At 40.0% G+C, this 15,369-nt stretch overlaps 1 protein-coding gene across 1 annotated transcript in view; it reads left to right on the plus strand.

Moving 5' to 3' along the window:
* The first annotated feature begins 4,051 nt into the window (after positions 1 to 4,051).
* The window catches only part of OAF (out at first homolog), a 329,886-nt gene continuing 318,568 nt past the window's right edge, over positions 4,052 to 15,369 (plus strand). The window contains exon 1 of the mRNA XM_044079473.1: positions 4,052 to 4,697. Within this exon, the coding sequence (XP_043935408.1) occupies positions 4,443 to 4,697 (255 nt within the window). The 5' untranslated portion in view covers positions 4,052 to 4,442. The remainder of the gene's footprint in view (positions 4,698 to 15,369) is intronic.

Raw genomic sequence — 15,369 nt, forward strand, 5'->3', positions numbered from 1 at the left:
AGTCATCAGCATATTAAACTAGGGTCGCATTTTTTTGTACCAGTGTAAAGGTCATTGATGTAGTGAAAAAAAATAATGATTTTTTCATAACAAAGTGACCTTGTTTTTAGATATGGATCGATTTATGAGAATTTAAACTCAATAATGCAATAGACTCAGCTGCTGTTTTAAGATATTGCCAGGTATATTGTCAGGGGCAGTTACAATAGGTTTTAATTTTTGAGTTATTTTTTTATGGTATCTGCAGGATCCATTTAGAAGGAGAAATGTTGATGGAGTTGTGTGACTGAGTAGGGATGTCAAGAGCTTGAATAGTTACCTGGCTGATTAATGATTGTACTGTCTCTATAAAGTAGGGTATTGAACTGGCTGGCTACAGTATGGTGGCAGATTTATCTGCATGCGACAGCCCCACCAGGTTTGAATGATATTATTTCAATCACCAGTCTTCTTAAAATGAAATCTTATGATAGGATTAATATGTATTTATTTATGTTTGTATTCTTTTAAGTATGTTTATAAGTATGTATTTAACAACCTATATAGGATGAAGGTTGCCATTTTAGTGGTTAATTCAAGATATTTTAATTATTCCAACTGTTACGTTTTGCAGCTGGACTTGTTACAATGTATCTTTAAGGTTCTGAGTGGTCATATGACTTTTTGGTATATAAGGTGTCACATGATGGCTTTTAATTTTTATCTGAGGAAGTTTGGTATAATTCTGAATGAAAACGCTTATGTTTTACTGTGTTGTGGTAACAGTATCAGTGATTGTAATAAAATTACCTTCACATTTACTGTTCTGCTCTGCCGTGGTTTTGTATCAGTATTGTTTTGTTAGGTTTCTGATTTGTCTATATTTTAGTAAAGTAAGAGATGTTTTATTTTTATCCAGACCATCAAGGCTTTGTTTCTTTGTTTTGTTTAGTTGTTAAGGATAGCCATGGTGCAGGGTTGGCTTTGACTCTTTTGCTCTTTGAGAGGCTTGTTTTTTTAAAACACCTAGAAAAAGTTTGATGAATTCAGAGACAGCATCACTTAGGGTGAAAATCTTTAGTAACTCCCAGCTAAGGAGCATATCAAGAAAACTGCCTTCATAAAAAGTGATGAGTTTTCTTACCAGGCTGTACTGATGTGTTTTGGTGTTATTGCTTTGATACCTTAGGGTGTATATTGCTCAGCAATCACTGAGGCTGTCTGACAGAGTTCCATGGGGTTAAAATTTTATTTAGAGAGAGTGTCTAGATCAAATCGAGGGTTTATTGTCTGTCTATGGCTTTGTTATAGCTAGTTGGTGTGGTTATAAGTTGTGTGAACTTGTACAGATGTATATTATTGGTTGGATTTTCAGAATATATGGTTTACACATTTATATTAACATCACCCAATATTTTGGATTCATGGGGTATTTTTGAGGGTGCCCAGAAGAGAATATATTCTACTGTTTTAACATTGTTACCTGGGGGTCTGTATATATCCAAACTGTGATTGTCTTGTGAGTGTTTAGTTTTAGCATGGTTAGTATGATTTCTGAGTTAGAGAAAGTTGGCAGGGCATGGGGGAAAGAGGAGACATCTAGTGTTTTTTTTTTTTTTTTTTTTTTTTTGTAGAAAATGGTGGCACCGCCATCTTTTTTGTTGGCTCTGTCTAATCTGATCATGTTATTATCTGGTGGTGAAATTTTTAGAACTAGGTTTCTTTCACAACTAAGATGTCTGCAGTGTGTAATGCTGTCCATGCATGTAATTCAGGCAGTTTGTTATAAATACTTTGTAAGTATATATGAAGGCCAGGGTGGGACTGTAGGTGATGTGGTAGTGATAAAGGAGCTGATTGGGATATGCTGCCTGGTGCCTGTAAGTGCTGAGTTGGGCCTGAGCGTGGGTGGATCCCATAGCTACGTTTTTTTTTGGTTATGGAAGTATGATGGTATGGGTAGAAGCGTTTTTTTCTTGATTTTATGTTTAATACCCAATTTGTAAGTAAATAGCTGATTTTTGGTTTTGTACAGATTTTGTGCTAGGAGAGGTTGAGTGGTATGATACAACCAGTGCTATACCTCTCAACTGTCTAGATTTTCATTGTCTATCTAGATTTTTACCTTATATTGTTGGTCTTATAACATTTTTCATTTTCTGGCAAATCATTGAATATTAACATCAGAAAATAACAACAGGCATTACAGTTTCAGATTTCATACACTCCAGAAAATGCATGGTAATGCAAATCTACGTTTGTAAGACCTTCTTCTTCTTCCGGCTTTTCCCAGTTAGGGATCGCCACAGCGAATCACCTGTCCGCTCATGATTGGCAGTGGAGTTTTACATTGTTGAGTTGCCAGCCCAGTGGCCAACCTTCCATGGAAGATACACACACACATGCACTCCCACCTAGAGCCAGTTTAGAGTGTCCAATTCACCTACAGCATGTCTTTAAAAATGTACCTCTTTTTGGGCTTTTGTCCCTCATTATTTATGACTTTGTCCAGATTTCTTGCTTTAAGAGGTTGAGAGGTATGACCAGTGCAAAGAACTGTACACCACTTGTTTGCCCAAATAAAAGCTCACTCTTGTAGAATTTGACTTATTTTTACTATTTCATATAATATTAAGTTTTTTATTTTAATCCAAAAAAAAACAGTTTCATGTAACTTGGACATTCGCCATTTTTCCATTTTTTTTCCAATAACATAACTGCCCAGATATGAGCTATCTTGAACAGAGGGACGAATGTTATCCTTCGTTCTTTGCTTTTGCTGAGTACATTATAATTATTAAGCATGTCCTCCTGAAGACATACTAATTTTAGAACCGCTAGAAAGTCATTTTCTGCTAAATCACAATTAATTACACTCAGTCAATAATGCACATTTTAGAGTTTTTCATACTTACAGTTGAGAAACTGACTGTTGATGCAAAACACGTTCTACTTATTTTATAAGTTTGTGTCTTTCGGCTTTTCCCGGTTAGGGGTCGCCACAGTGGAACTCCGGTCCGCTAATGATTGGCAGTAGATTTTTACGTGCTGGCTTGCCGGGCCTAACGCACAACCTTCAACGAAGGAACGCCCATACACGCATGTGGCCACATAGAAGACGCTCTAACTGAGAATCGAATGGGCAACGTCTAACTGTGAGGCGACAACACTACCGCAGCATCACCACCGCAGTACTAATTAGAGTAATTTTTTAAAACTTGTTTCTACTTTTCGGCCTTTTGCTCCCCATTCCCCATTATTTATTTATTATTTTTTATCCCTGATTCTTGAGCAAAAAATATGGATCAAGGCACCGATTTCAGGTGAACGTAGACGTCTCAACCAATCGGGAACAAATTTCAACAGAATCAGGGACGAGTCACGAAAAAATCAGGGACACTTTTAAAATATTAGTGCTATTAACTTGAAACATTGACAGAATCAGAGCATATGAATTAATACACATTTTCTGAAGTAAAAGAAGCCTATAACTCTTAATTATTGTCATTATTCATTAAGTGTAATTCACCACCTTTCCTCCAAAAGTCACTAGTTTTGGGAGGGATTACGAGGGACAGAGACAAAATTTGAGTCAAAATCAGGGATAGTTGAGAGAGGTAACGTACATGATTGTGCCCATGTTTTAATATTGTTTCTTCAAACCTAAATGCATTTTAAATACTGTCTGCACTGCACGCTTCTAAAGTTGTGTATACATATTACCACAGCAGCATTTCTCTCGTTCTTTCTCTCCACGTATTTCAATGCCACACTGCTCTTGGATACAAATTGGTTACACCAAATTGTTAGTTACAGTTGCAATACGTTAACTGCAGCAGAAGTTGGCACTTTAACTGATAATAAGCCATGGAGCATGCAATAGGTATTGCCAGCCATAAAACTCTGTAAGCTGGTAGTGCATATTTCATATTATTCAATCAGATGTTGAAATTACGATTTTTTCCTTGACTGTCTTTAAGGTTGGATGTGTTTTGTTATTTCTTTATAGTTTAATGATGTCGCAAACCTGCTGGCCCTTTAAGAGCACTCAAATGGGTTGTCTGTTTTTTGAAGGAAGTGACGGGATTGAATGTTGTAAAAAGGGAGAGAGAGGGGAAAGTACAACCAGAGGGCCCCCACTAGTGAATGGATGTTAACTTTTAATAAAAGAAAGTAGCTAACTTAGTGAGAGGCGTGCTGAGTCTAGAAGTTCATTCCCATTCTGATTAAAGCAGTGCAGTGTGGCATTCCTACAGTACATCGTGTGCAGAGTTTAGACAAAGTTGGGCGACCTTGTTTGGTGGCAGATGGTTATACTTTGGTAGCCGCCTGGCATGGGTCATTGCCTGGACAAAAGAATGCTGAGCTGCTCGTTTGCCTTGCCGGGCTGCCCTGTACAGTAAGCTGCGCGTGGTTAGTTTGCCCGCGGGGATTCCCAAGTGCCCGCGGGGTGTAGCGGGGGGATGCGCTGCTGCCAGCGGCTGTATGTTGCTCCTTGTTGGGCTGCCCGCTTAGGCTTTGCCTTTTGGTTACTACTCGTTTGCCCGATTACGGGGCCCAGATGTTGCCAGTGCTCTGAGCTGAAGGTGCGGGTGAGGCTGTCAGATGGACAGGTGGTGGAGGAAAGGCTGGAAGCGGACAGTTTAGTTGACTTTATCAGCCTGGAGTTTCGAAAGGGCGACGGCACTTTGGTGACCTACATTGCGGACTTCAGTCAGGTAATTAAGTCTACGAAAGGCTACCAACACTTCATTTGGAAGGGTGTTTAGTCTACTGTCACTGTCCATGCATATGTCTGTCAGGTACTGAAACGTCATGCATATCTACCGCTCTATAGGGGGAGGGGGGTCCGCTTTGAGAAGTTAAACTTTGTCCTTAAAGATTGCTGCTTTTAATAACTGGCTTCCTGTGAAGTTATTACCTCTGTGTGTTACTCAACGGATTAATCTCTAACGGTTTGGGAAATTAAAATTGGCTTGATTTTTGAGAGCGTATCCTATAATTATTTGGAATTTGTCCTTTACAATATGAATTATGTTGAAGTAAATGTTTTTGTTGTGGGGTTGTGGCAGTAGAAGTTAATCGAACAAACTGTTAAAACTACATTTTATCAGAGTATATTCTTTAAAAAGGTATTGTATCTGTTTAAAGAGAAATAATGTTTCAAGGTGAATGAATATCCCTGTCTTCGAACTTTGTGGGAGTTTGTGGCTGTTTCTTTGAGCTGAGGCGAGATCTGTGCATTAGTGCAAACCTTGGGAGCTTTAATATGTTGTAAGGTTTAGTGAAAATATTAGAAACGTGCTCCGGATTTAGTTGTAGTTATAAGTAAACTGAGAAAGTAAGTGCATCTGTGTAAGAACCTTTTCTGAATAAAAAATCGCATATTCTATTTTTAAGATTGTGGTATGTGTGCATTACTGTTTAATGCATATTTACAGTACTGAAAAAAAGATTCGCGAGAAAGGAAAACAACAATCTGCGAAGTTCCTGAAAGCCTGAAGTGTTTGAGAAGCAGGAGTGGAAAGACTAAAGCTGTGCTGTCAAATCGTTTTGAATGCTAGTCTTTTTTATTTTAGTTATGATAAGGCTTTTGAGGGGTGTGTGTGTGTGTGTGTGGGGGGGGGGGTACGATTTATTTTCCCAAAACGTTTGTATTGCATGTTTCTGTTGGTCTAGGAGTTGTAAGAGTCTGAGACATCTCAACCAATCGGGGACAAGTCACGAAAAAATCGGGGACAATCAGGGACATTAGTGCTATTAACTTGAAACATTTACACATTTTCTGAAGTAAAAGAAGCCTATAACTCTTAATTATTGTCATTGTTCATGAAGTGTAATTCACCACCTTCCTCCAAAAGTCAATAGTTTTAGGACGGATTAAGAGGGACAGAGCTAAAATCTGAGTCAAAATCAGGGACAGTTGAGAGGTATGTTTCCTTAACTGTTTGGTTGTGTGCAGTGCAGATTTCAAAAGCCTTAGATTAAATCTGTGTAAGGCAGAGTACGTGGCCCTAGAGTGCAGCTGAAATTCTACATAGTTGTGTCATGCAGGCAGAATAGGTGGCTGTTTCAGACTGACTTAAATGTGATAGTGGATAAGGAAATCTTCACTAGTGCATTATGAAATGTGTGGGACATGCTGGGATGAAACAGAAGTGTGCATGTTGCTGCCACTGATGTAGAAGTCTTCTCTGCCTAGGACACACTATGCCTGTGTGTCTAGATGTCTTCTGTATTATGTAATTTTAAGCAAATGTGAAAAATAAGCCCCTTTGAAAAAAAGAAGGTTTAGTTTTGTAAATACTCTAGTACAGATGTCAGCAGCATAAGAACTACATTGTGATAGTCTGTGGAACATTCTGGTCACTTGTTTTAACGGCATGGTGTTATAAATCAGAGGTGGGTAGACAGTGGGCATGAATATTTTCAATTGGTGCGGAACTGTAGACGAAGTTAAAGGCTGGCTGAAACAACACACAAATTGCACTGCAGTTATCTTGAAATGACAGAGGCTTCTCCCTAGTGAGTTGCATAAGAACTGTTTGAAGTCCCAGCAATGACGACTTAGCATAATAGAAATGTTTGCTTTGATCACTTGCTGTCAGAGATGCAGTCAAGCCAGGTTGGGCTGAAGCTTGTCCTTGCTTGCCCACTTGCAATAGGCTTGAAAGTTACTATTCCTGGTTCACCTAGATTTTGTATCGGATCTTGTCAAACAGCTTTGTATTTGGCACACCTTTGATTTAACGTTATGCATTGTTGTAAAGTCTGAAATTCTTCCTTTGTAGTTTGGGTACTTCATGAATACATTCACAGATTTAGTAGTGTTTCTTCATGTGGCAGCCCTCAAAACTTATTACAGGTTTAGAAGTGATGTCACTGCTTTAAAGATCTCAGGTAAGAGTTAGATGTTGTAGATCACAGCTCCTAATTGAAAGGGGCCAAACATCTGCTCTTACTTATTTGAGATTATTTATTTACTATGATGGAGTGCAGTTCTTGCAACAACATATAAATCACTTTTGAAAAGACATGCTCTATCTTGGGACAAGAAGTGTCATTTCCACGAAAATAACTGTTAAGCTACGTGTTCCAGCTTCCATTATTCTACACAAACCCAACTTCTGTCACCTGTAAAATGCGTTTCTAAATACTGATTTTAAAATTAAACAAAAATCACTCTTGAGAGTGCAGTATGTTTTCAGTTTGCATGATCCTGAACTTTATATTAGTGTTATCTGTTTGGAGGAGGAAGCAGACATCTTCGGCCTGCTTTATATAACAAATTTTTTTATTTATTTTTTTTTTTATTGGAAGTTGAAGAAAATAGGCTGCCATGCACACTTTGAAAACTACCTTTTCATAGGCAACTGTTTATTTTTAATGACTTCACCAAGATTGATAGTCTGTGTATCTTTTAATAATTTCTGTGTATTATGATAAGGTTAGGGTTTGCATGGATAGTTTCTCTGCTGCTCATAGACTGGATTTTAGGTCAACTGATGTGGAGCTGGTCTTCTGGTCTTTTTCAAAGTTTACTAACCGCAGGTCTTGTGTGATCATTCCAGATCAATTAGTTTCTGTGTCGCATTAACTGCTGCAGAGGCTCAGTGCCTGCATTTCAGATGACTTCATCAGACTTGTAGTAAGGCCTTGATGGCTTCTTTGGCTTTTTTTTTTCCCTAAATCCTATAGTCCAGTCCATTTTGTTCTGCATACCCCATAATTTGGCCATGAGCTCCTTTAACTTAGACACATTAAAGGTTAAAACCCCAGTGGCACTGACCAGGTCTGCTCAAAGACCATGTTTAGTTGAATAATGTGTTTTGGTTTTATTGGTCAATGAATGTGAACTGGCCAGTTTCTACTGCCAACAAAGGGTCATCAGATTGAGTATTTTACAGACTGACTCATACGTTTGTGCGTACCTTCTAGGTGTGCTCACCATTCTGAAACATGGGAGTTTTTATTCCTTATTATGATTTTTTCCTTTTGGGTCCAGTGTGCATGCTACTTGTATGTGGAGCAGATCTTTGTCTCACTAAGCTTGTGAAGTCTTAAAGTACTGAACCCAGTGGCCCAACTAAGTGTTTATTACTTTGGGTCTGGAACACTTCTGTTTATTTTTGGAAGGCCATGATTATTGGTGACCTTAAGAGGGTCAGCTCAGATTCTGATGATATGGAGTTTAATTGATCAATACTGACTCCTATTTGCTGGTAATATTGAGAAACTGGCACATGTAGCTGTTCTCATACCAGAGGAGCAACAACACCAAATGGTAATCCCATTCCGATTTTAAGTCTAGCCATTTTTCTCTCTCTCCTGTTATCCCAAGGCTGCTGAAGAGGACTTATTCAGGTGAGAGCATAGCATTTTAGTGGCCAAGATAGATGTTGTTCCCACTGCTAGGCTGATTCCAGGTGTTACATCCCTTCACTTATTCCACCCCCCACCCCAAGCCCTGACTCCTCCAATGGGAATGGCCCATCCCAACCTTCACATGCTCAAGTTGTTTGGGTGACTTGATTTCCTTGTTGATTTGGTCACGAGCTTTCTCCAGCTGGATATCTATTCTATTCTGTCATTTGCTTATTCTCCAGATCCTCTGTACCCAGAAAGCTTGCTATGGGCACATGGAAAAGAACCTATAAATCAAAGACTACACTCCTATCGGCATCAGTTGTCATAATGTTTAACTACTTCTTCCTTAATCACATTGGATGTGGCAGTATTTTCAAATTTCATGGGAGCTACTGAGGAGATGGTAATTGGGTAGAAGACCCATTTTGGTGGAACCACCCTGCTCAGACCTAGTATGCATGGCCCTACACCTCATTTAGAAAGACATGCAATTGTCAGTTAATACCAGCAGGATCCTCAGAGCTACAGTTATGTTGTGGAAGAGACCTTGTCTGGCAGCTCTTATGTTACCAGAGGAATATATGAACTGTAGTTTTCCTGCATAATTGAACATTTGATCTTCCACCTCTCTGTTAATTACATTTTTGTTACTTCTCTGCATGTCGACCATGTAGCTGCCTCCTCTTGGACTCAAATCCATTACTTTCTTAAGTCATGGAAAATCTCCAAGGCCGCTTTGACATAAGCCATTTGTTTGTCTGTCATTCAGATAGACATTGGTGGTGTTTGCACTAATATCAGTGACCAAGAAATGAGAGCATTTTATCAAAGTAACTAATCCTGCATCTGGGTGGGGAGGAATGACCTACCCACATGACAATTGGGACTCTGTGCCTTTCCTCTGTAAGGGCACATTGGCTAATGCTGGTATTACCAGACAAAAGCTTAGTGAGTCATAATCTTGTCCACAAGATGCTGATGGTAATGCTGCTCTTCCTGTGAGGGATTGTAGCTGATGCATCTTGCCCCCCAGGATGGGCACATCTATCCTCCTGTGCCAGCATCGTCCTTGTCTTCAACCAGTTGAACTCTGCTCTGCTCACCTGTATCACAGTTGGGATTTTATCCCTCTATGCTGCACGCTTTGGCAAGGCTAAAGTCTTTGTAAAAATATTCTCTCATTGGCTATGGGGGCCAACTTAAACTGAGCCTTACATTTTACCATTTTCCTTGCACAGTATTCCACAAAGGAGTGTTTACTGAAGGTTTGTGAAATTCAGTACAAAAGCTTTAATTACTTACTGCTAGGTGTGTGAGTAGAACTCTGGCTGCAAGAAGTAATCCTCCATCAACACCATTCCCCTCATGGTCCAAGACCGTGCAAAGAGACTTGAGAAGTAGGGGTAGTTAGCACTGAGGTAGTGAGGTATGGGACAAACAGCCTGTGAAAGTTCTATAGGCTGTGAGGCATTGTATGCCCTGTAACTAGGGGTGCACTGACAGACAAATCTGGTATCACAGCAAGTGCTTAAAATAATCCTTTAAAAAAAGAATTTGTAGCTACTGCCTTCACACATCTTATTGCCAAGGATCTCTCTCCTAGAATTGCACAACATGTTTCTCAAGAGTGTTTGTGAAATAAAAATACACACTTCCAGTAACAAAAAAAATACATTTGTAAAATTTTTAGTTATGGAAAAGATTATCATAGCTGAACCTTTCATAGGGAGGGAAGGAAGGAAGAATAAAGAACTCCTTAAAGGACTTCTGAAATATCTATGTAGTTAGAAGTTAGATGATGAGTACAGTCCTTAAGCAAATGTATGTTGGCGACTGAACCGCATGAAATTAATTGCTGTCTTGCCAGTCTGTAATGCAGGAGAAAAAAAATCTTTTTGAAATTGTCACAAAAGGATATTAAATTGTCTAGAGACAAATTTCCAAAGGTCCACATATTTACAGATAGTGTATTGAATGGGTCCATAGTGCAGAAGCAATTTGGTTCCATCCTCGTGGTAATAGTGAAGATTGCCCTTGACGTTTGTCATATCTGTAGTCCAGTAGGTACAAATCATGAAATCCTTACAGCCACAAATACTACTGTTTGTCTGCCATATTACAGCTTCATTTGCCAAGTTTTTGGAGAGATTGCTTCATAAGCAAGATCTTGTTTTTACATATGTTCTGGTTTCAGCAGACAGTTCTTTTTACGGCTTCTAATTGAATCTGATAAGATATGTGCTGTAATGTTACCACCAAAGGAGGATAAGTTGTCAAGTTATTGACAGTGCAAAGAAATTGGCTCCTTCATTTTAGTGACATTGATTATATTTGAAAATTCAGCCCTGAGAAGCCTTTCCTCCCTTCTCTTCCTGTTCTTTTACTGCTGTTTTAGTAATTGGATAAATATGTTTAAGGATTAATTGGCAAAAGCTTTAATCTTGTGGTGGCTGTAATACATTTCTACAGTTGTATAGCAAGGTAGGTTGTAAGGAATAAATTGTGTGGAGATTGTGCGTCATTCTCTCTTGTCGTCTTGATCAATATCTGGGCATATCAACACTTTTTTTTTTTTATTTTTTTTGTCAAGCACTTTTTATAGTTTGTGTGTAAATATATAATATGCGCACACACGCAAAGTCTCAATCATTAAAAAAAAAAAAAGCTGAATCTCTTTTAAAAGCTAAAACTGCATTCATACAAAAGTCATTTTCTTCCAGAATCTAAAACCTTTAATAAATACCAGAACATCAGGTCAGAAAAAAATTCTAGGAAAAAGATCAGCTCTGTTTTATTCAGGGCTCTTTCTCCAAACTAGCTAGAGATGCAATAGGCAATGGTGTCCTCATTGCGCAACTTGAATATGGGCTCCCATCATATCCACAGCCTTTTTAAAACTCCTTTACTTTACAGACCACTGAAAACAAAATCTGCCAATTCATTTCCAATTCCTTCCCAGTGGAACACCACTGCATCACCCTCGCCAAGACCAAATGGCTACCAGTGTCCTACAGAATTTGAGTTTACTCCTAGTGTCTCTTGTTTTCAAACTACTTCAACCAGGTGCCTTTCTATCTCTTTCAGTCCAACTCCATAATAAAACCATCCCCTACAACCTCCATAACCTCTTTCTCCATACACCCCAAACTAAAGTGCCGTGTACCAACCATTCTTGCACCCACACTCAGTCCCTCTCACCTTAAGGAAGTCTCTTCCCCACCTTCAGAGCTCAACTCAGCTTCATCAAAACTTTGAGTGCATGTGTTTTTCCACTGATCATATCACCTAACTCCTTCATCACCTGCATCACTTCTACTTTGATCATCTGTCAGCTGCTGGTGCCCTTTCATATTTACTAGTAAAATTAATTCACATTTGAGTTTTTTACTCTGCTAGTGTTATTTACATATGTATTGAATGTCATCTACTCTGTGATTACTGTTTATGAATTTGTTCTAATTTTTTTTAATCTCTTCACTCAAGCTGTGACTGCACATGGTCTGTAGTGATCAAGCTACTACCCCACTTGTTTTGTCTTTCGGCTTATCCCAGTTAGGGGTCACCACAGCGGAACTCGGGTCTGCTACTACTACCCCACTAAATAAACAAAAATAAATAAAAGTAATATTTTGCTTTTCTGTGTTGTGATTTTTAGCTTAGTCTTTTGAATCTGTGGAAGGACTTAAGATAAATGGTATCTGGAAATTCCTGCCCATGTTCTTCACTCAGCAGTGAACTGGTCATCCTAGGTAAGCAGCTCTCTCCCTTGCGGCATACTTATGGCATTGCCGAACCTTGTATGGGTCAGTCTTGTAGACTCTTCACTCAATTTCTGGAATTCATAAATTCCAATGCCCTGGATCAACTTATCCACACCCCCACCAGGGGCAACAATATCCTAGACCCTAGTCATTACCAACATGCGTGACTGGTGTTCCACACCTGAAGTCAACTCCTCGTTGGTCAGATCCGACCATAAGCTTATCACCCTAGATATCCACATCCTGCCCCCACCCCCCCATTAAGGAAATCATGATAAAAAAATTCTCCAAAGCCAACTTCATGCTTAAGACAGAAGTGGCGAACTTCATGACACCCATGCAGATAGACAATACAGTTACAACTGCTGAATCCTACACAGATGCACTCTAAGCACTTACACTAGTACATGGATCATGCTATCCCAAACAGAACCAAGATGCTATCCTTAAAGGAAGCCATGGTCCCCTGCCATAAACTCTACAACAGAAGAAAGAAACTGTTGCAAAAGAGAGTAAAATCTCATGAGTGGAGGAGTTCCCGGGTCAGCCTCAGTACGAAGCTGAGATCCCTTATAAGATCCTCCAAAGCTAGCTATGAAAACAAAATCGCCACTGATTCTAGGGACAACCACAAAGCATTCTATAACTGTCAAGAATCTCAATGACAACACCCAGATCTGCTCTGAGTTACAGCACAACGGCATGAAAATTACAGAACCAACTGATATTGCCAACGTCCTGGCAGGTTCAGTGCTAACTTTACCCCCCCCACCCCCTAAAGGGGCCCATATCTATACAGGAAGAATGCAGAGTCCATGTAATCACAACTATGCAGATAAAAGCTGTACTCTCTAAAGCCAGAAACACAGCATCCATGAGACTGGACAACATCCCAGGCTGCGTTTTACATGAACTTCAGAATGAACTGGCTCCCCACCTAAGCACCATGTTCAATCATAGTCTCACATCAGGCTTTGTGCCCACTGAATGGCACACAGCATCAGTTATCCCACTCCGCAAAGGGGGCGCCACCACTGATCTCGGGAACGATTGCCCTATTAGCCTGACGAGCATGGTCTGTAAGGCCATGGAACGTTTCTTCATGGAACTACTAAACAAAGATATCGGTAATCTCCAAACTCTGGACCCCACCCAGTTTGGGTTTTTGAAAAGCAGATCATGCCTCCTGAACCTGATCGACTTCTTTGAGGCAGTCACCAAAGCTGTAGACGAGTGTAAGGTAATTCACACCGCCTATCTTGATCTCGCCAAGACTTTCAACACCATCCCCCATTCTGGAATTATAGCCAAAGTCACTAAACTAGGTATAAATCCCTATGTCACAAGATGGGTTGTCAGTTGGCTCACTGACGGGACCTACACTGTAAAAGTTGCAAACTCCAAATCTGACTTCAAACCAGTGACAAGTGGAGTATCACAGGGTTCAGTCCTGGGACCTGGTATCTACTTCTCTGAAGTACAGGCTAACACGGAAGGCCTTTGGCTAATGAAGTTTGCAGATGATTGCAAACTAGCGGCCATAGTAGAGTCCCCAGATGATGTGGACCTCCTACAGAAGGGCTTTACTGAGACAGATGCCTGGTGTCAAAGCCATGGCCTCAAGCTCATTGCCAAAAAGTGCATAGTCATCCCTTTTGGTAAAAACTCTGTACCCATGAAGTACAACATAGGCGGTAGTCTAACGCTGAATGTGGGAAAGAGATCTGGGGGACCCAGGTGGACAATAGTCTCTCCTTTGATAATCACATCGCCACAGTAGTCAGGAAATCCTTCTACGTGGCACACCTCATCACAAAAGGGTTCTCATCTAGGAAAAGAGGTCATTGTTCCCCTCTACTTGACACTCATTGTACCCATTATAGAGTACAACACCCCTTTTTGGAATGTACCTTGCAAGACATCTGCAGCAGCTGGAAAGGCCACAGAAGTACCTCACATAGAGGATGACTGGCCTCAAACAGATGCCCTACACTGACCGCCTCAAAAAAAACCTCCAGTTTTATTCTGTAGCATATCGCCTACTCCAAGGTGCTCTCTGCCTAACCTATAAAGCTATGTCAAACCCAGAGCTGTTGGACATGCTACACCTAAAGAAATCCCAATCCCTCTGAGCTACATGCTCTAGGGACCTAAACCTGGTCACCAAAATAAACTGGACATGCTGGAGGGATAGATTCCTGTCTCAGAGCCTTCCCATACTCTGGAACAAGTTACCCATCTATGTCAAGCAAAGTTCCTCATTAGCACTCTTCAAGAAAAATCTTGATAAGTTGATGGGAAATAGGAAATGCACCCTGGGGATTGGGTCACACACTATGTTCTCTGCATGGATACAAAGGTTCACCTTTTGAGCTTTGCTCTCAAGTGAAGTTCTTTGTGTGTGTGACTCAAACCCATTGTAAGGTGTTTATGATCTGAAACTGATCATAATACTTTATATCTGGCATGGGCAGTCGATAAAAATGGCTTTGTGCCTCTGAGGTGGCACACATACCGAACAAACCTGAATGAAGGTAAAAGTGATGAGTATTGACTACGGGTTCAGGAAAAGCTTCCTAGTAGATTTTCCCTGCCATTTCAGCCATGTAAAGGAATGCATTTTTCCCTGATGGCTGTTACCATTAGGAGTTGTGTTCATCGTTTAGAGTGTATGGGAACCAAATCAGGCTGTGCCATTTCCTCTTCCTGTAAAGATGTGAAACCTGCTAAGCTTTTCAGGTAGTGTACTGGTTAAAATAGTGGAGTTTGATAGTTGATGTACCGTAGGGACCTGAACTCCCAACTATTTCTATTTTGTGAATGATATGTCAGAATAGTAAATGAATGCCAAGAAGATGCATCATCGATGTAAGTATTACAGCACTCTGTCAACACTTCAAGACTGAAGAGTTTATTAATTTGTACTTCTGGTAAGTTCCTCTGTTTTGAGAGACAAAACTTGTGCTTCCAAAAAGGGTGCATTTAAGCATTTTTGGAGGACACTGGGTCTCCTAACCTCTAATGTGGGAGGTTTCACCCCCCCCCCCACATGCATACTTCTGTTACTTGTTTGTTTTCTCCAAGGTAATGTTCCCAAGGAGGAGGGGGTTTCAAAGGCTTATTGTTGCTTTTCAGTGAGATGTCCTGCAGTGACATCTGTTTTTTCTGAATGTGAATCCCTGCATATCAGACTTTGTAAATTGTTACCTCTCAGTCTGTTTATAATTATTTCCATATTAAATCGGCACCTTCCCACCATGCT

Source organism: Protopterus annectens, chromosome 8.part0, assembly GCF_019279795.1.
Source record: "Protopterus annectens isolate FY-2018-M chromosome 8.part0, PAN1.0, whole genome shotgun sequence".
Lineage (NCBI taxonomy): Eukaryota > Metazoa > Chordata > Ceratodontiformes > Protopteridae > Protopterus > Protopterus annectens.